At 41.5% G+C, this 22259-nt stretch overlaps 1 protein-coding gene and 1 long non-coding RNA gene across 2 annotated transcripts in view; one reads left to right on the forward strand and one right to left on the reverse strand.

Annotated features, from left to right (window-relative positions):
* The window catches only part of Ros1 (ROS proto-oncogene 1, receptor tyrosine kinase), a 124628-nt gene that overhangs the window by 18246 nt on the left and 84123 nt on the right, over nt 1–22259 (reverse strand). Inside the window, exons 32-39 of the mRNA XM_050138197.1 lie at nt 20654–20822; nt 19147–19264; nt 14840–15030; nt 11518–11601; nt 7100–7235; nt 5201–5363; nt 2323–2387; nt 1268–1397 (exon numbers count right to left, since the gene is read on the reverse strand). Coding sequence (XP_049994154.1) covers nt 1268–1397; nt 2323–2387; nt 5201–5363; nt 7100–7235; nt 11518–11601; nt 14840–15030; nt 19147–19264; nt 20654–20822 — 1056 coding nt within the window. The remainder of the gene's footprint in view (nt 1–1267; nt 1398–2322; nt 2388–5200; nt 5364–7099; nt 7236–11517; nt 11602–14839; nt 15031–19146; nt 19265–20653; nt 20823–22259) is intronic.
* On the forward strand, nt 10837–15784 carry LOC126499135 (uncharacterized). The gene is made up of 3 exons (XR_007590995.1): nt 10837–11097; nt 12131–12272; nt 15163–15784. It is a non-coding gene; the product is annotated as an uncharacterized lncRNA (long non-coding RNA).

Here is a 22259-nt window from a genome sequence, read left to right on the forward strand (position 1 = left end):
TGGGGGTGGAGAGGAGAAGATGGGGGTATGAGAACATGAGAAATTGGGTTGGTCAAGTTGGGGGTGGTATGGAGAGGGAGAGTAATGAAAGAGTTATCTTGATAGAGGGGGTCATTTTAGGGTTTGGGAGAAACCTGGTATCAGGGAAACTCCCAGGAATCCACAGGATGACACCAGCTAAGACTCCTAGCAATCATGGAGAGGATACCTGAGCTGGCCTCTCCTGTAATCAGATTGATGACTACCCTAATTGTGATCACAGAACCTTCATCCAGTAACTGATGGAAGCAGATGCAGCCATCCACAACCAAGCACTAGGACAAGCACCTGGAGTGCAGCTGAAGAGAGGGAGGAGGGATTGTACAAGCCTGGGGAGGGGAGGTCAAGATCATGACTGGGGAACCCACAGAGACAGCTGACCTGAGCTCATGGAAGCTCATGGACTCTGGACCAATAGCTAGTGCACCTACAGAGAACCTACCTAAGTCCTCTGCGTGTGAGTGACAGTTGTGTACCTTGGTCTGTTTTAGGTACCATTAGCAGTGGGATCAGGACCTGTCCCTGGCGCATGAGCTGACTTTTTGGAAACCTATTCCCCATGCTGGGATGGCTTGCCCAAACTTGATGCTGGGGAAGGAGCTTAGTCCTGCCTCAACTTAACACATACTTTGTTGACTCCCTGGGGAGGCCTGTTCCTTTCTGAATAGAGATGGAGGAGGAGTGGATGGGAGGGGGAGTAGAAGGGAGGTGAATGAGGGAACAGAAAGAGAGGAGGGAAGGCAAACTGCGGTTGGTATGTAAAATAAATGGAAAAAATAAGGGAAGAAATGAAAAAGATAGTTGTTAATGTTACATCACCTGCCTTGGTTTTGTCCCAAACACACATTTACTTTGATGTGATTTGTTTGTGATTTTCTACCTTAATAAGATCCTAGGCTACCAATTTAAAAAAAAAAAAAAAAAAAAGCAAAGACAAACTTAGAAAACGCTAGATTCAGTGCCGCTGCTTCTATCATGATGCCTTTGAATACTCATGTGTGGAGGTGACCGGTCACGAGGAAATCAGCACAAATGAAAGAGTGACTTTGTAGACTCCCCGTGGGAGGCCTTATCTTTTCTGAAGAGTCGATGAGGAGTTGGGTGGGAGGAAGGTCAATGTGGGGGAAGCAGGAGGAGGGGAAGGAGGGAGAACTGTGGTTTTATAAATTTAAAAAAATTTAAAAAGAGAGGGANGGGAGAAGTCACTGTGGCGCAGGCCACCACCTACCGTTGTCCCCCGGGCTTTCCGCAGATAGCTTAGAAGGTCTCCTCCTTCCATCAATTCCAGAATGATATACTGGGGCTCACTCAGCAGACAGACTCCCAGCTGCTTCAGAATGTTGGGGTGATTAAATTTGCTGAGAGGTGAAAAGACACAAACTGGGTGACATGATCCTTACAACAGCCCCAGCAGGGGTCTTCATGGAGCAAGCAGTTCACCCCAAGTGTCCTTTCGAAGACTTCATGGACTCCCTCTAACAAGGGAGAGCTTCCCTTGCCTGACTCCCCTTCTGGATGCTTGCCTTAAAGAGGGACCGTGGCAACCTCTAGTGGCCAGAGCATCTGTGAAGACTAGAAGGAGTTTTAGAAGAAATAATGTTTCTTTCTCATTATGGGGGTTTTACGATTAAGAAAGGAAGCAATTTTGACTAATAGTCTTCTTCAAAAGATGTTTAGAAGCATGTCTGTGTCATCGCAGTTATGACAAGTATCCTCTCCCTCTTGGGGACACAACCCAGATCTTCAGCCTTGGGCCTCATTGGTTTGTGAAGACCCTAGAGTGAGAAAGCCCCAGCCTAGTTAGAGGACCCAGCTTGACTCCCCAGGAGTCTCTGCCTCCCGCTTCTCCTTAAGATGTCCTTGAGCACTTCTCATGAGTGCTGCAGGCTGAAACCTTCCCGACAAGTTTTCTGGGCAAGAGATATTCTTGCTAACACCAGAACTCATAAAGAAACATTCCTCCTTGGTCTACTTGACCCATTATCCCTCAGTAAGAATAGGTACATTTTAAAAGCAAAAGAACCTCAGCATTTGCATGCAGAACACAGTCCAAATTAAAGATAGAGATGGGAGGATCTTTTGCCTGAGGACTACCTACCCAGGCTCTTAAGACTGGCTTCTAGAAAGTACTTAATGAGTAAAGATTTATTTCCTTTTAAAGTCTTTGTTCACGCTTGTTTTCAGAATGATCTGGTCATTGGATGTTAAAAATCCGACACAGAGAAACGAAAGCTTTGTATCCACACTAGTAAGAGAAATTTACTGCATGAACTACGCCAGTACCTCATCAGGTGCGCCTCCTTCAAGAACTCGATCTTCTCCTGGTCTGTTGAACCATTCTTCAAGGTCTGTGAGAAACAAAGGCAAGCCAGAAATCAGACACTGGGAGGCCAGTGAGTAGTGGAGACAACGTTCTGTTGATGGCTTTGTCTTCTTTGTTGTTTTGTCTGTTTTGTTGCATTGGCCGCTCTGATATCAGGAACTAAATCACAGATATAGCACTGCGTATAATTTGTAAATCCCCTGTTGGTGCTGTGTGTGGTCTCTAAAACTTCTGTAACTGCTTCTGTTCAATCAAGTATTTCTCAGTACGGGTTTTGTGGGAGCCTAGTCTGTTTGGATGCTCACCTTCCTAGAGCTGACTGGAGAGCAGAGGACCTTGGACTTCCCACAGGGCAGGGAACCCTGACTGCTATAAGAACTGGAGAGTGAGGGGGAGAGTAGGGGAGAGTGGGAGAGAAATGGGAGGAGATGGAAATTTTTAATAAATAAATAAATAAAATAGATTTATCACAAAAAAATAATTTCTCAGTCTGCTAGATAAAAGATTGAGAAACAAATATTTAAAGTCCCAATAAAATATAAAATGTTTTTTATTTTATGTTTTCAATTAATTTATTGTTTATTTTGTGTGTATGGCTCTTTGCCCATATGTATGTTGGTACATCACGTGTGTACAATTCCTGTGGCAGCCAGAAGAGAGTATCAGATCTCCTGGGCCAAGAGTTCTAGATGGATATGAGAGGCATATGAGTGCTGGGAATCTGAACTGGATATCCTAGAAGAGCAGCCAACACTCTTAAAGGTTGACCCCTCTTTCCATCTATAGAAGAATTTAACACTAATTTGGGCATTCAGTGGGTCAGCATCTTTTCAGATTGTCTTGTCAACTTTCCCACTTTACTTGCAATTGCACCCTGGTTCATTTTTTGGAGGATTGTAGCTCTTTACAAGTCAATAGATGTAAATTAATCATGAAAAGCTAGTCTGAAACTCTCCAGTCTCTCTGCCGTGAGTCTCAAGTTTTAGCTCCAGCTAACAAAACCTAAGAGATGGAGATATTTTTAGGAAAATTTCCTCCTCCTAAACCATGTATGTAGACCATTCCACCTCATCTCCCTGGTCTGAGTGTTGCCTTCCTAATTCTTGGCACTCACATTGGTATTATGGGGTAGCGAGGAAGAATAAAGTAGAAAGGATTTCAGAAATGGCAACTCTCAGCTGGCACAAGGACACCCAGGCCAGCAGTCATCTCAGCATGTGAGAAAATAAATGAATACGTGTTTAATGGGTCCAGACTAGAGAAACTTACAGGACTTTTCAACTCTATCATTTAGAAATGGAAAGAATTTTAGCAACATAGATTGGCCATCCTTAGAGCAAAAGTCTCCATAAAGTAGTGACCAAGATATTATTTAATTATATGAGATTGCTCAGTCTTCTATCAGAGAGAAATGTTACCAGAATGTAAGATCATATGTTGTATTACTTTAAAATGCATCAAATACACAATGGCAACCATAGCTTGTAGGCAGATGCAGTCTGTCTTCTATGTCTATAAAGGCTCTATATTCTATCTCCTGTGTCTATAGGAGTCTCTGCGTTCTGTCACCTGTGTCTATATGAGTCTCTGTGTCCTATCACCCATGTCTATATGAGTCTCTGTGTTCAGTCACCTGTGTCTATACAGCATAGAGTCTGAAATCAGCCTCCATCCTCCTAAATGGTGGGAATATTGGTAGAGAGTAGAATTTCATGACATAGAAAATTCAGACATCGGTGTTTTTAAGTAAAGTTTAGTGGAAATCCTTGTTTGTTTAGAGGTTACTAAAGTTCTGTGAGATGCAGGGGCAGAATTCAAGAGTTAAAGCAGAGAGCACATGGGCAGTAAGTTTGAGAATGCATGCAAAGTGCTAATCTGGTTCCTGAGGAATTTACTGTACAATTCTAGTGTATGTAAAGCATATTGTTATTGTTGTTTTGAGACAGTATCTCTTGTAGCTCAGACTGGCCTCTGACTCTGTGTGAAGCCAAGCATGACCTTGAACATAATTCTCCTACTTCTTCTTGCAGTATTGGGAATACAGGCATACACATCACACCTTTTTTTCCTACAGTGCTGGAATCAAGCCAGGGCTTTTGAAGTACTAGACAAGGACTCTCCAAATCAAGCCATTATCTCAAACCTCCTCTTAGAGTACTTTCAATGGGAAATAAATCTCTGTTAGGTCTTACCTAATTAATAGCTTTAATAGTAACATAAGCTCTGGATATATTCTCCTTTAAAATTCTGCTAAAAATGGGGGAAATGATGGGTGGCATTTGTAGCTAATAACAGACTTGCACATTCTGCCATTCTTAAAATTTAACTTACTTTTCAAATGCTTATTTATTTTATTTTTTGTGAGTGTTTTTGCCTGCATATGTGTGAGTATGACATATGTGCCTGTTGCCATTAGAGGTCAGAAGAGGTTGTTGGGATCCCATGGTACTAGAGTTACGAATAGTCATGCTTGTGAACCACCATGTGGGTGCTGGGAGCCAAACCCAGGTCCTTTTCAACAACAACAAGCATTCCTAAGCACTGAGCCAACTCACCAGCCCCAAATTTATCTGATGTGTAGTTGACGTACTATTTGTACATAATTTTGCTATGCAGCGTGATGTTTGGGGTTATATATCCACTGGCTAAAAATCAAATCCAGCATATTAGCATAGTCAATGCCTTAAACTCATCGTTTCTTTACTAGTAAGCAGACTGAGATTCTGCTTTGAGACATGCAGCGCATCGTGTTACTGAACTGGAAGGCCTCTCTTCCGCCACTAGCGCTGGATTTCTGTGCAGCCATCTGCCTGGCAGAGCGCTGAGATGCACATTTACCTTCACGGCCACTTTGATTTTGCCACTTCCCACTCCTAGGATGTCCACGGCTGTGCCCTCATACACCTCTCCGAAAGCGCCGCTCCCCAGCAGAAAGCGCAGGTTCAGCTTCTCCCGAGGGAAGGCAGGAAGATTTTCAATCTCTTCTTGGGTTGGAAGAGTACTGTAAAATAACAATATGTCTGTTCTCCCTAAGGACCCAGTATGCTCCCTAAGGTGTATACATTTGTATTTGAAAGAAATCGAGCAATCTCAGCGCTTGGCAGCACTGTACATTCTAATACGGTAATGAGGGATTTTGTGCTCCTATAACCTTCCTGTTCTATCAGTTCTTACACAAAGTCTGTCACTTTACTTCTGAACACCATAGTTTCTATGTGAAAATGAAAGTGAAAGCTTCCCCCGAGGCTTCTGCTGCAGCTGCTTCGATCAAAATGAGGAGTTATGAAATCCTCTGGGTTGCAGATCCGTGGAAAGCCTGCTGCAGATGAAGAAAATAGCACCAGAAGCAGCTGGTCCCTGGAGCTGGCCCTTGGCCTATCTCACCTCCCTGCTTCCATGACAAAGAAGACTGACGTTGACCAAAAGGCCAGCTCATAGGCCCCCACGTGGCCTCCCAAAGACCAGTCCTCACCTTGGGATATTATGGCATTGCTACTTAATCTACATTAAGTACACTTTGAGTTCTGTTTTGTTCTGTTTGCAAGAATATTTTTTAAAAGATGATTCATTTACTTTTATTTTATGTGCATTGATTGGTGCTTTGCTTGCGTGTTTGTCTCTCTGTGCATGAGTGAGGGTGTTAGATCACCCGGAACTGGAGTTACAGACAGTTGTAAGCTGCCGTGTGGGTGCTGGGAATTGAACCTGGGTCCTCAGGAAGAACAGTCAGTGCTCTTTACCACTAAGCCATTTCTCCAGCTTCAGCAAGAATCTTAATTATCAGATGCACAGTGTATTAAAAAAAAAAAAAAAAAAAACCTCTCCTCTGAAGAGCTGGTTTGGTTCGTTTCTGTATTATGCATCTATTTTAAATCCTGTTTTGTAGATTTCAGCAAGCAAGGCCTATGACCATAGGATTCTTTTTACAAAGAGCATGGCAGAGTGTCTTGTGTAAAGAAATATTTAATTTCCTTAATAATAAAGTTTAGAACTCATTTTCTTACAGGGACACTATAGGCAAACATCATACAGCTTCCATAATAGAATAGGAAGATACATGCAAGACTTTTAGGACATTCTCCCTTCTCAGTCATTTAGTCTTTTCAAAGTGATACATTTCTCCTTTTTTTTTTTTACATTTCTCCTTCTTAAGTTGGTTTTTTAAACACATGATTAAGAAATAGAAGGCAATGTGTTTGTATTTCTCTTAAGGGTAACCACAGATGATGTGGGATGCCCCTCTGTGTGCTGTGAATATGTTTTCTTTCCATTGATTAATAAAGAAGCTGCTTTGGCCTATAGCAGGACAGAATATAGCTAAGTGGGAAATCCAAACAGAGATGCAGGAAGAAAGAAGGCTATCAGGCATATGCCAGCAGCACCTAGAGAAGCAAGATGTGAGGTAACAAGCCACGACCATCGTGGTAAAAATAGATTAATAGAAATGGGTTAATTTAAGATGTAAAAGCTAGTAAATAATAAGTGTGAGCTAATAGGCCAAACAGTTTGTAATTAGTATTAAGCTTCAGAGTGGTTATTGAGGAACTGGCAGGCAGGAAAGAGCCGTCTGTCTACAGCATACGTCACCATTTGTCCCAAACCACATATGAGATTAGAAGCAAAAGTTACTGACAGTGATGCCCAAAGAACCCTGGGAAATGTGCGATGTGTGGACACCCTTGATACTGGGTCCACACTCAACCTATGCGATCTAAGAAGATGGCATGAGTCACATACTGTACTGCATAGCAGGCATTGGCCAGTCCTACTCCAGCTGCCAGACCTCGCAGCTCCGCCAACTCTTTGTCGTCTTCATTGAGAACTGACAGCCCTTCCTTGGAAGCTTTGTGATTTTTCAAGCTCCTATACCAGACTGTAAAGAAAACAGACAATTTACCAAGTAAATTATTGAGATTTTTTCCCCCTTAAAAAAAATGTTGCTATGTTTTAGGTGCACATATGTGTGTGAACACTGTTGAGAGAAAATAACAACATTTGACTTTAAAATACTGCCATAACAATTTTTAAATTAAATTTTGGTAAAATTCCATATAAAACCTATACAATTTATACACTTTAAATCGTAAAGCTTACTATATTTCTTAATACTACGAATGACATAGGAGTTCCTTCTGTTTGTGTGTTGCTTTCATTGAATAATGAATAAAGAAACTGCCTTGGCCTAGTTGATAGGACAGAACCTAGGTAGACAGAATAGACAGAACTGAATGCTGGGAAGAAGGGGAGAGTGGCACCATGGATCTACTGCCTGAGACGGACACTGGTTAGAATCTTGCGGGTAAGCCACAGTCACATGGTGATACACAGATTAATAGAAATAAATTAAGATGTAAAAATTAGTCAATAAGAAGTTAGAGCTAATGGGCCAGGCAGTGCTTAAATGAATACAGTTTCTGTGTGCTATTTCAGGTGTAAAATAGCCGGGTGGCCGGGATGACAAGCAGCCCACTCCTCCTGTTACACTACAAATAATTTTTGAAGTATATTATTAAAATGCATTTCTCAAAATTAACTGTAAGCTAGAACCAAACAAAGTTCCAAAGCTTGCAGAATAATTATTAATGAAGCAAACTTACTTCTGCATCCTGACATTCCAACCATTCATCATATGCCAGCAGGTTTGAAGGAATGCTTCCAATACAATAGCACATTTAAAATGTTTTCAGTTGATCTCTGCCCAGCCTTTCGGCTGAGGTCAAGTGTAAAATGTTTCCAGTGTGATGCATATGGTACAAATGTGTGTGTGTGTGTGTGTGAGTGTGTGTGTGTGTGTGTGTGTGTGTGTGTGTGTATCTGAGCGGGGGTAATGACTCAGTGGACAAAGTGCCTGCTGCGCAAGCATGAGGACCCAGGTTCAGATCCCCAGAACCCATGTAAAAGTTGGGTGTAGCACATACATGTAACCCCAGTGTTGCAGGTAGAGGTCCATGACAGGCAGCTCTTGGGGACCTGCTAGCCAGACAGCCTAGCTGATCAGTGGCCTCCAGGTTCAGTGACAGACTGTCTCAAAGAATTAAAATGTATCAGGATAGAAAAAGACTTCTGACACTGACCCCTGCCCTCCACATATACACATGGTTGCATAAGTACACACATATACAGAGAGAGAGAGAGAGAGAGAGAGAGAGAGAGAGAGAGAGAGAGAGAGAGAGACAGCTGTGCAATACTTAAGATTCTAGAATCACTGGTTAAACTCTTAGACATCTTCTGAAACGTTTAGCTGCCCTAAAGTTGAAGGAGTTCCACGTGCTACCTGGTGGACTCCTTAAAACAAAAGTTCAACTCTATTCAAAGTGTTCTTGGATACCTTCTTCCTGCACTACAGAAACAGAAATACGTTCAAAGTAATGCGTATCTGTTGTTCATATACGTCTGTAGAAAATTTGCTCCAACAAACAACAGCCTTGGTCCTATCTACTTGTAGAATCATGAGTGATTTGTACTCCCCCCCCCGCCCTTTTCACATTTTATAATGTTCACAAGACATTCTTTGATAAAGATGAAAATATAATTATGTCAGTAAGATCACCTGTTTGTGGTGTATATTGGTACAGGGGTCAAAATCAGCAGAAATGCTTAATAAATGATTAATAAAATTTAAACGTTCACACAATGGTTTACAACAATATTCTGCAAAGTTGGAGGCTGAGGCAGCAGGAGCAGCCTGTTCCACAATTAGTCAGCTCTGTCTCAAAACAAAACAAAAGCAACCAATAAAGTTCCCCCGCGTATCTAAGACATTAGAATTTCACTCTGTGACATTCCATCCGAGGGTCCGCACAGGAGCGTCTCCAGCCCCTTTCCTGAAGCACTTCTCCCTAAGCCTCACTTGCTCTCACCCTTGCATCCTCAGTGATGGAACCACCTCATTCTCTACCGACTCTGCTCATCTCTCATCAGTGACCCTGGAAGGCCAACTGTGACTGCCGGTGCTCTTTCCATGCCAGGGTCGCCGGCATTTCGTGTCACTTATAACATCCTGCTGCAACTTCTCATGCAGATATGTCTTCCCACCATTATTACAGGACAGTCTCCTGAGGTCACTGATTACAGTTTACAACTTCCCCTTCTCCTGGCACAAGGCTCATGCTGCGGATCAGGTATGACCTCTCGCCAACCCACAAGCTGCCAGGACTTATTTTTAAGCCTTTGTTTCAATTTTACAGAGCCCTCGGAACAAGGAAATTCCTAAAGAATTGCTACTTTTCGCTATTTTAATAACTTAGTCTTTTCTCATGCCCTCGCCCATTACTACCGCTACAACCACATGCACTACTAAGAGAAGCAAAAACTAAATTAACTTAGCTACTCCCCCCAGATCACAACAAATTCCAAGCACAATAAAGACCTTTAAGTCCTGAGAAAGCCAGATAGCCACAGGATGTCTCAAAAGCACACAAAACATTGAAATGTTCTCATGTTCATCCACTAGTGTCATGGGTTCATGTAGTGGTGATGGAGAAAAGTAGGCAGGCAAAGGAGAGATGAAGGGTTCCTCATGTTACACGCCCACCAGCAGGAAGCAGACAGGAAGTCAAGCCAATATGCCAACTGCCGAATATACCACGGTCAGACAAGTAACTCTGGAGGGACTGGCTTAGCGGCACAAACATCAGCTGTGTGATAGGCAGACTCCCTGGAACCACAGGTTAAAACCCTGGCAGGCTCCACTGAAATATCTAGCTTCCCCACTTAGCTAGAGCCGTCGCATGTGTTATCTGGAAGAATAACCTCAGTTCAAGTTCAAAATGTTGTCTGAGACCTTTTTACCTTCAGTCACTCTGGAAAAAGAATAGTGATTGGGAAAACTGAATTACATCATAGCTTTATTTCCCCAGAGAGAACGCAACCTTGTCACTTTCTCTTACTTTCTAAACACAGTAAGTCGCAGCTTCCTGAATATGTGCTGGGATTTCTTTTCTGGTATCATGCTCGTCTTACCATCCTGGGGGCAGGGGGATGCTCTTGGTATATCAGCGGTAGATGGAAGACTCAGAAATCTTCTAACCAAACCAAGATACGTGGGGAACCGAACAAATGTGATGTTAGCATGTATTATGCAGCAGGAACACGGAAGAGTGTATGATCATGGTAATAACCCTCCAGGCCCAACTTCTTACCATCTATTGTGGGTTTTCTGTGTTTTTAACCATAATTAAAATAAACATTAAAAAGTGGTAGATCTTTAAGGAATATCATATTAACATAAAATTAATAATGGGAAACAGCTATCTGACATAATCCTGCTGCTTTGGGGTCCTTAGAAAATGATCAGGGATTTTGACTAAGCCTATCAGTTGTCAGAAAGCAAGAGTGAGTCTCACAGCCCAGAAATGGGTCAACTTGAGAGGCCCCGTTCATTCCCAACTAAGCTGTCTGCCAGGGGACCAAAGCTATTCCAACTACTGACTGTCACTGGCCTTCCATTAATCCTGCGCTGTTTTTGTATTTTTGGCTGCCTCTCTTTTATTTATATTCTAGCCTACAAGCCACAGAACACTTGCAATAACTAATCAGAACCATGTGCTATTTTACAGAAAGCTAAAATAAAGTGTCTTCACAAACAGTTGCATCTCAAGGATTCTATCAAATGTATATACTGAAGTATTTGCCACCAGATAGCTAACCCATGCTGTGGTCTGGACCCAGAATATTCTTCAAAGATGCATGTGTTACAGCCTTCCTCTTCAGCTTGAAGTCCTTGGAACACAGAGGTTAGGGTCTAACGTGAAGTCTTGTCACTGGGGACATGTTCTTGAAGGTGATGTGGGACCCCAGATCCTTTCTCTTTCCCTTTATTTCCTAACTATGAGATGAGGACATTACTACATCATACCCCTGCCATGAAGGGCTGCCACACTCCCAGAGCAAGGCACCACTTGCTCATGAACCTTCAAAATTATGAGCCAAAATAAACCTTTACGTGAAAGAATACAAATGCATCCCTTGGTTAAAAATAAAAAATCATAGGAGTGAGTAACTGTGAAAAGACAGTCAAGAGAAATGCTGTGAACTTTATTAACGTATTTAATCAGCTTGTGTTTCATGTAGGAATGAGATAAACTGAAAAATAAATCAGTCAGCAAGATCTAATAAACAATTTAATACCTGCTTGTAAAGTCTAGAATACTCACCAAAGGTCAGTGGGACTGTAGTGACCAGAAGTATACCAACTAGGGCAGTAAGTATAAAACTTGTTTCTGTTATCCAAAAACCATCTAAGGATATAAAAGGGAAAATAAATTAATTCACACACAAAAAGCTAAAGGATTCTACTTCTTCCCAAGCATGAACACACTGGTTAGCAGGAGCCAGCTTTTCTGAGGTTTTTACCAGCCAGTGGTTTAGCAGTTGGCAGTTAGAAACCAACTAGGTGGAGAACATGTACCCAGAAGAAAGTTACTCTTCCTTTTGTTATTTTGCCATAATCTTGCTGAAGCAACCCACCCAATCTATTTTAAGATGACTAAGAAAGCCTGTGTGCTTCTTTATAAGGAATTCGGGACAAAGGAGTCTTTATCTTCATATATTAAACAAATAACAGATTTATTATTTTAATTTATATGTCCACACCCATTTAACTCCACAGACATTAATCTAAGGAATACCAACATGAAAGTAAGGCAGAATGTCTTTCATACACTGTCCACAGAGGAAACACATGTGCAGACCGCAGTCTGTGGGGCAAACCTGAATGCAGCTTTCTAAAACTGCCAGTGAGCTAAGAATAATTTTTACATTTTTAAGATATTTTAGAAGAAAGAAAAGAGGGAGTTTAAAAAAAAGAAGAGGAAGAGGAGGACGAAGGAGAGGAGGTAGCTACAGAGAACAGACAGAAGCTGCAAAACCTACACCATTTACAACTTGACTCTTGTCAGGAACTATCTTGGTAAGCACTAACTGACTGACTATAATATAATTAATAAAGATGGCAGTTTGTCTTTTAATTTTATGTGTATGAGTAATTTGTCCTCATGTACATCTGTGCACCACATGCGTGAAGTTTCTGTGGAGGTCAGAAGAGAGTATCAAATTCCTGGGGAATCACGAGTTACAGAGAGCTGTGAGCCACCCTGTGGGTGCTGGGAATCAAATCCAGGTCCTCTGCACGAGTGAACTCACTAAACTGCTGAGCCAGCTCTCCTGGACACTTTTGATTACAGCTTTTCTTTTGCATTTATTTGTGTGCGTTGCATATATGTATATATGCATGTATTTGCCTGCCCGGGTCAGGAACAGCTTGTGGGAAATGGTTTTCTTCTACTACCATGGGAATGCTAGGGAATAAACTCAGGTTACAGACTTGGCAGCAAGTGCCATCTTAATGACCAAGAATAAATGATGTTTCATGTGAAATATAGGTGTAAAATGCAAATAATTCATTTTGCCTACTGTACAGCAATTATGCATGACAATGGGTTCGTTTAAGTTAGGACTGAAAATGAAAGGCTGGTGGTAGGAAGGGGATGTGTGACGGTAATGGAGTGACTATGATTAAGATACATTATTTATTTGTGTGAAAATATCACAGTGAAGCCCATTAGTATTTATAATTAACATACGCTAGTAAGAATCTAGACATGAAAGAGATGAGTAAGATTAAATTTCCTGTCATTCATGAAGATGTAATTCAGTCACAAAGTACTTACTTTACACTTGCAAAGTCCAGAGTTTGATTCTCAAGTGCACACACACACATACACACACATACACACACATACACACACATACACACACATACACACACACACACACACACGAAGAGAAAAAGAAAACTCCCAGCAGACAGATGAGAACAGACCACATAATTAAAATCTGTTTTGTTGAAGAATATAAATCAAGGTGCTACTTCCTATATATATGATATATATATTGAGAATCAGACCTACTATAATTACTACAGTTCATGTAGGAAAAGTAACACTTAAAACAAATGCAGTAAGAAAGCAAAGACAAGAAGGTCCTAGTGATATTGTATAGGAATAAAGACTAAGATGCAATGTGCTCAGAAACAAGATATTTAAACAATACCAATGGCAAAGGGGAAATCCCACGTAAGGGATGCATGGGAGATAGTGCAGGCTGGTCATTTAGGCTGAAGGAACTACAGGTCAAAGACCTAATTACAAAGGCTGTTATATCACAGGGACCAATGCTAGGAAAATGAACCCCTGAGGGGCAGGTCCCAGGAGGCTCCACACACCACACTGAAATCAGGAAATGGAGCCATTTCACATTGTTCAATGATGGGAACAGCCTCAAGCTTGTCTTCAGCTAAACTGTCAAGGATGTGGTAGAGCTGAGAGCTCAGGCAAGAAAAGACACCTGAAATCAAGAAAGCCAATGTGGACTAACAGGTGGAAACATTAAGATGATGTGCCAGCAAGATGGCTCCTTGGGTAAAGGTGTTGGCCACCAAGCCTGGCAATTTGAGTTTGATCACTGTGGCCCATGTAGCAGGAGAGAACCAACTTTTAAAAGTTATTCTCTACCTGTACACACATTACTATGGCAGGAAAATGCCTATGCACACATATATACAAAGAAATAAATGTAATTTTTAATATGAGAAATTGATATGTTTCTCTTCAAAATCAATTGAAGTTGTTGACTTTATAATAGGGCAAATCAAATGTGTCACTAAAGTTTCCGGCATATAAATCCTGGTTAGTTTTGTTGTCCACTTTGGCATACCTGGGAATAGAAACCCACAGTTGAATAATTACCTCTATCAAATGCCTATGGATATGTCTGTGGGGTCATCTTTTGATTTCCAGTTGATACAAGATGGCCCAGCCCACAGTGGTACCAACCCCAGGCAACTTGGCACAGGATGCATGAGAAAGATAACCACAGGGATGTGAGCCAAAAAGCCAGACAGCAAGCTGTGATTTCTGCTTCAGATTTTACCTCTGGGTTCCCATCTTGAGTTCCTGCTTTACTTGGCTTCCCTTGACAGTGGGCTATGACCTATAAGTCAAATAAACCCTTTCATCCTCAAGATGATTATGATCAGTGTTTTGCCATGGTAATAGGAGGCAAATTGGAACGCTGGGTGTTTAGAAAGATAATGCACAACCTAAAGTAGGATACACAGGGGAACAGCCAGATAAGAAGGAAGACAGAGTAGTCCTAAGACTCTTATGTAAGAGAGCACTAGGAAGCAAATATGATGGTTGGATAGATTAAAGGCCAGATTACGGACAGTCTTGGAAGTCTGTGAAAGAGAATGGAATTGGGATCACAGACATTCAGAGTGGCTGCTTATTTACAGAGAAGCAAAGTAACAAGATAAGAACGATGCTTTAAGAATACACCAAATAAACTGAACCCTTCAATAGTTTGTATGAATAGCTATTCGGCCACTATATCTGTGGCTAATATTAAGACTATATCAATCATTGCCACTAAACATTTATGTAACAAACTAGTACATCGACAGATATGTTAATATACCTTCCACTAACATAATATCCTCACTGATTCCACTGTATTCTCCAAACCCAATATTATTTGCAGCCACTGCTCGGAACTGAAACGGTCCACTCAGGTTTGTGGACTTCCACGTGCAGATGCTACTGCAGGAGCCATTAAACACCATCTTCCACCGTAAACTCTGGTTCTGGGAATCACTTGAAGTGCCCTTTCTGAAAAAAAAAAAAATCAGTAGATTAACAGTCGTCTACAGCACACAGGACAACGTGCTGTTCTTTCTAGTCTCTTACCACTTAGCACACACTTGACCCTTGGCCTTATTTTTGTTGTTTGATTTTCTGCAGAAGAGAGCACATTTATCAAAGTCTTGGCAATTCACAAGCAAACCAACTCCGTCCATCAGAAGAGTAAGGAAGAATCAACGGCAAAGAGAAAGCTGATGGCCCCGTTCCTGCTGTTTAAAATGCAGGAAACTGCTGAACTTCAAACATATAATTACTTCTTCACCTTTCTTTAGCTAGAAAGTTTGCACTTTTTTTCCTTTTCTTTTTCTTTTTTGATCTTTTTGCTCCTGCATGTATGTGTGGTGCATATGTACATGTGTGTGCACAGCTCTCCATGTGTAGCAAAAGTGAAAGGAAAACATGGGGCATTCTGCCTTTATCACTCTCTGCCTTACTTTCTTGCAACAGGGTCTCTCACTAAACCAGAAGTGACACTGGTAGCCAGCAAGCCCCAGAGATCTTCCTGTCTCCACCTGTCATAGTGCTGCTATTAAAAACATGCACACAGCCACACCTGGCCTTTGTATGGGTTCTGGGGGTTAACACTCAGGTCCTCCTGATTGCAGAGTAAGTATTCTTACCCATTGAGCTATCTCCTTTGTTTGGTCGGTTGGTTGGCTGGGTTTTTGAAACAGAGATATTGATGCAGCTAGGATGGTCTTGAACATATGATCCTTCAGACCTTTTGTTTTTATACTTTTGGATTACAGACATAAACACAATACTTAGCTTATGTTTTTAAATTTTCAAGTCTCCTGCATAGTGATAAGGCGAGAAGGCCTGCTTTTTGTACCTCCCGGCTTCTGCACGGCTAGCTTAGCCCGGGAAATAACAACACACAAACTGTATTCATTTAAACACTGCCTGGCCCATTAGTTCCAGCCTCTTATTGGCTAATTCTCACATCTTGATTAACCCATTTCTAATAATCTGTGTAGCACCACGAGGTGGTGGCTTACCAGGAAGATTCTAACCCCACTGGACTGGAGCTTCATGGCGTCTGCCTGACTCTGCTTTCTTTCTCCCACAATTCTGTTCTGTCTTCCCCGCCTACCTATGTTCTGACCTATCAGGCCAAGCAGTTTTCTTTTTTAATTAACCAATGAAAGCAACAGATAGATAGAAGACCCTCCTACATCACTCCTGTATCACTTATAATTGACTTATGCTATATGTGGCTAAAATACAGAATTTAAAATTGAAAGATAATATTATAATACTTTAATAAGTTGATTATAAACATAGTTCAGCCACCAAAGTTATCAATATATATGAGATTCTAAGATTCATTATTTCCTCAAAGTCAGCCCACATTGATCTTCCTATAAAACAATAGCTGAGTTCATAAAGAATAAACTAGGATGGCTTTTTTTCTTTCTTTTTTTTTTTTTTTTTTTTTTTTTTTATTTTTCGTGACAGGGTTTCTCTGTAGCTTTTTTGGTTCCTGTCCTGGAACTAGCTCTTGTAGACCAGGCTGGCCTCGAACTCACAGAGATCTGCCTGCCTCGGCCTCCTGAGTGCAGGGATTAAAGGTGTGCACCACCACTACCCAGCTAGAATGGCTTTTAATAACATCATTGACCAAAGGCAAACTCATGGTCTTCCAATTGTGTCCTCTCTGTCAAGGAAGAACACGGGGTCTGAACCTTCTCAGGTCACAGCATTATGCCATTCTGCTTTTATATTTTGTGAAGCCTTGGGGTAAGTTATGGCAATTACATTCATTGTTTGATAAAAATGAATTTTATGGCTTTGATTTTAAGCCATAAAACCCTCTAGGAAGGAGTGAAATGACTCTCCAGAGCTACTGGAGGACAAAGGCTATGGAAACATTGACATAAGTTGAGCACCTTCTATTTAGAATGCAACACAGTGGAGTTTGCTGTGTCTTTGGTCTCACTGAGTCTTCACAACAGCCCAAAGAAACAGAGAGACATCAATATTTCCATTCCACAGGTAAGAAAAACGTTCCAGAAAAAGTAAACCAGTGAGGACCTAAATACAGTTAGTAACTGGAATTAGTGACATCCCTCTACTCTTGCAATCAATACCCAGTCAGCCTATGCACGTGACCTTGACTAGAAATAAGGTCATGGCACATGTCACCTTAAGATGAAAACATGCTAAGTGAAGGTTCAATGTCTAGTACTCTTTTAGAAAAGGGAAGGGTGAGCCCAGATACATAAAATAGAGTATGTGATGCTGGAGTGAGATACATATACAAGTCAAACAACACCAAGGGGATCAGGCCCAGTGCAAGAAGCTGAGACAAGGTGGGAAAGGAGTCTTCCCTAGAAAGTCAGAAGGGAGTGTGCTCCTCCTTACACCCTTGTGTCGGACTTTTTCTATGTGTGTTTTATTTTGTTTTGTTGTTGTTGTTGTTGTTGTTGTTGTTGTTTTGTCTTGCTTTCAAGACAAGGTTTCTCTATGTAGCCCTGGATGTCCTGGAACTCACTCTATAGACCAGGTTCACCTCAAACTCAGAAATCTGTCTGCCTTCGCCTCCCCAGTGCTGGAATTAAAGGTGTAAACCACCATCGCCCAACCCGAAGTCAGATGTCTAGTCAGCTGAATTGTAAGAGGAAATTTCTGTGGCTTAAGTTACCAAACTGGTATACTTTCCCCACTGCTCTAACAGCCGAGGCAAGAAGATCACAAGTCCACATTATAACCAGGCTGTAGAGCAAGTTCAAGGTCAGTCTAGACAACTTAGTGAGACTCTGATCTCAAGAAGTTAAAGGGTAGCTTGTCATGCGATTCGGTGGTACAGTTCTTGATTAGTGTGCTCTAGGTTCAGTCTCCAATACTAGGTATGGGTGGGGATAAAAAATAGAGTTTAACTAGACTCAGACTAACTAATTAGACTAACTAGTCCAACTTTCTAAAGAGTTGACTCAGTGACAATACTTCTCCTGTCCTATAGTGATAATACTTTAGTGCCAATAGTTGAGATCCAGGGCAAAAGGATGCCTAATTAAAACTTAAGGTCTTACTCAGAGGAACACACTAAGGGGTCCTAGCAAAAACAATGCTGTGGCCTGGATGCTCCACACTGTTATAGTCCCAGGCCACGAAGATGCTTCCACTAAGGACATATTTTACTGCGCATGAGAAACAGTGACAAAGTGTTTCCTGAAGGTTTTGACTGAAAACAAAGCCAAGAGAATCTTCTAATGTGAGCAGGAAATTTTCTGAGGTTCTAGGGATGCCAGAATGAGACGAGGCAAAAATAGACCTAAAGCTCAAGTTGCCAGGACTATAATTATGGAGGTGACTTTTGTCCTTGGAGCCTCTTAAAGGATGGCTTCATAGTCCCGTGAGGGGAGTGTCTTGGGTATTTGGAACTCTCCCCTCGAGCTGGCATGGAGTCGGTCCTTTTGGGCCAGTTCCCTCGCTGAGCTCCTCAAACTGGCTGGGTCTAAGGGGATGCGTGCTTCTCAGCTGCTGGTTTTAGTTGACAGCACTTTCTCGGCCTCTGGAAACACATTCAAACTGCTAACCTCAGAGAGATAGAGAAGCCCATAAACCTATTGACATGGAATGATGATTCCAGCCCTTTCTTTAGACTCTGATTCTGAAGACAACATATAGCTTTTTGCCAGTTTTCACCTGAGGACATTTAACATTGTTAATATATGTGTGTGTGTGTGTGTATAATTTAGATATATTATATGATATATTGAGATTATATAGATATACATCAGAAGTTTACAGGTATTTGTCATCTGACACCCAACACTGGCTCAGCTTTATAAGCAGAGTGGATAGTAAGTAAATATCGATGGCATGAGCTATGATGGAGCGGTTTCTGTGAAGTTTGAATGAGAAGTGGCAGATTTCTGAGAACTATGTGGTGTGTTTCATCATTAGAAGATCAAAACTGATGCTAGGAATTGAGCAAAGAACATAGTGAAACATACAAAAGTCCGTAAAGATTGATTCATTTTGAAATATAAATGTACTTCGACAAAATTATCCCTTTTGACCAGCTCGTAATTAACTGCTTATCTCTTTGTGGTACCCAAAGCATCGTTTGATACGTACCTGATCTCAAGGATATGGTACATCAGTCTACTGCCGTTATCTTCAGCTTTTTCCCACTGGATTGAATTTTTACTCCCTTCTAGTAACTTAGGAATGCCTGGTTTGCTTGGGACTCCAGCTTCATGGGAGATAAAAAGAGAATTGACTGACATGTCAGAAATAAAAGATATTTGGCATTGACTCTCTTTCTCTGGGATACATTGAAAAAAGAGAAATGTTTTAAAGAAATATTCAGATGCAAAGTCTGTGTGTGTATGTGTGTTTGTGTGTGTGTACATGTGTTTATGTGTGTAGATAGCAGAGATCAACCTCAAGTTTTGGTTTTCAGGAAGCACCCACACTGTGATCTGGTGCTCACCCAATGGGCTACCCCCAGAAATCCACCTGTCTCCACCTGCATAGCACTAGGATCACAAACACTCTGTCATATTCAGATTTTCGGTGTGGGCTCTGGAGACTGAACTTGGGCACTCAGACTCACATAGCAAGAACTCTACCTGCTAGAGCTGTCTCCCCAGCCCTGAAGCACAGATTTTTCAGTGAGTATCTGAAGCTTTCATTAGTGATAGGTTAGCTAGTTAGTGGGAAAATTAATCACAGATCTCATCTTGATACAGAATAATCAATAAGTACAAATCAAAAAACCATCACAGTTTTGGAGCATTTTGCCTTCGACCCTTGCAGGAGTCAATCTGGAGTTATGGTATTCAGAATGTTAACTGAAGAAAGGTGTGGGGTTCAGTTTTGCTTTTTTTTTTTCATTTTAGCATTTGAACGACAAAAGTTACTTTGTGACTGTTTCTTGAGCATACAGCTATCCCATTTCATATAGTTCTTGCTACGAAACACAATATAACTAGAGAGGAGAACAGAAAACTGAAAGAAGAAATTGTTTTGCCCATCTCAGGATCCTAAAAGACCAAACCAGAGCCAGGCAGCACGCCTTTAATCTCAGCACTGGGAAGGCAAAGGCAGGCCTGTGAGTTCGAGGCCAGCCTGCTCTACAAGAGTTAGTTCCAGGACAGGCTTCAAAGCCACAGAGACAACCTATCTCGAAAAAAATAAATAAATAAACCAAACCAGGACATTCTTGGTCCTTCCTATAACTACTCCTGACTCTTCTATTCAGTAATTTACACTACAGACATAGTAATGACCCTGTAGGGAGAACATCTGAGAAGGCTCAGAGGCTAAGAACACTTGCTAGTCATGCAGAGGACCCGGGTTCTGTTTCCAGCACCCACATGGTGACTCATAGTCATGTGTAACTCCACCTACAGACCCAGGAGACCCAGCACCCTCGTCTGTCTAACTTCAGTACTTAGTAACTGCACCAGGTACACAGGCAGTGTACATATATACACAAACACTAACATACATACATTAAAAGTAGATACAATTATTTTTTGAAGAAAGCATGTGTGCTTCTAGACTTGGGCTGGTGGAATTTGGAGATGTGTATGGAGTAGAGATGTCTGCGCTGCTTGAGGAGGATGCTGATACCCACCTTTTGTCTTGAAGCTCTCTGGACTCAAGGAGCTGTTTTCTCCTGTCATATAGACCACCACCACTCGGATGTTATAAAGAGTATAGGGCTGTAGGCCCGAGATATTACAGACATAGACTGGACCTGGGCTGCATGACGCTTCAACGTGGAAAAAATCATTATATTTCCACTAGAAAAAGAAATATAGCAAAGATTTTTATTCTTTTCAGAAAATTGTGGACAGAGGACTTGATTAAAACTTAAATTTATTTATGTTAAAAGTAAGAGCTTCTTTATGGTGTTCAACTCCAAACAGTGCCCTCAAAATGCATGGTGCCATTGCTGCTTATGGCAGGTTGCAATTGGATGAGCAACCTGTTTTAGCATAAGTGCAAGGTGGAGCACCCCTGACTGCAATGGGGAGGACTCAGAGCTGAAGCACACTGCTCTCCCTAAATGCACGCACTAATGCTAAGGCAGGATAGCTAAGAATGGAAGCCAGAGGATAGGAGCAAGGGTAGTTGCCTTCATTCCAGGAAGTTGCTCGTTTTAAGATCATACTCTTATGTGTTTTGATTCTTAGTTGAAGTCTACAAACAAACCAAAACCATTTGGAATGTTCCTCTAATGCCAACTTCAGATATGTGCCAGTGTGCTTTACACGCGTTCCTGGGAACCCTCAGTCCTCCACCCACCATGCACAGATAGATCCTCTGCAGCGATGACGGGTGTTAAATGCGGGAGATCGTGCTTCCATCACACTTTACTCATCTGATGGTCTTTAAGTTCAGCTAGGTGAAGCTTTTTATACCCATGGAATTACTTTTTAAAAATCCTTTCTATTTAGGTCCTTAAAATCATTACTTGAAAATGGCAAGTGATTTTTGTTCAAATAGGAAAGACAAAGGATGTGGCATTTTGTCAAGAGTTCATAGTGTCTTTTCCTTGGTAGCATTTCCTAAGAAGGTCAGTTTCCATAAATAAACTTTCCTCTGCATCTCCTTTTTCCTTCAGCCCTCATAAGGTCGCATCATGTCATCAGACAGGCACTTTACATTAGTTTCTATTAAGTTAGGATTACCTTCTATTGCCATTTCAGGCGGCAGACCACCATGTTACAAAAAGGGGGGACAGAAGGAATGGAAACAGTGAGAAGTAGACAAGCTATTCAAGGCAATGCGGTACTAAACTGGTGACTATGTCAATTCCATTGAGACATAATGAAATGGCTTAATTAAAAAGATGATTCAATATGCGTTATGTACTCAGACTGAATCTGTGGGGGGGTGTTTATAAAAGAGAGAGAAAAAGAGAAGAAAGGAGGGAGGTAGAGAGAGATTATTCCCAACTATACTATAAACTTTAGCCAGTCAAGTCCTGCCTTCTTAATGATATGGTATATAATTTACCTTTAGTGACTGGACTAGGGGAACCACACATTCTAGGCATCTAGAAATCAGCAGAGCTCCTAAAATGCAGGAGAGATGTTTACCAAGAGGACTTGCTGGAAAACTGGCAGCAGATTGGCCTTGCAGCAGGAGTGAATGTTCTGGGCAGGCCACCAACTTGGCAGCTACAGTGGGCTATCCCAGAAAAATCACAGGGAGTTGGAATCTTCCACTTGCCA

This window comes from Alexandromys fortis, unplaced genomic scaffold, assembly GCF_014885135.2.
Source record: "Alexandromys fortis isolate MF-2015 unplaced genomic scaffold, M_Fortis_MF-2015_v1.1 scaffold_14, whole genome shotgun sequence".
NCBI classification, from domain to species: Eukaryota; Metazoa; Chordata; class Mammalia; order Rodentia; family Cricetidae; genus Alexandromys; species Alexandromys fortis.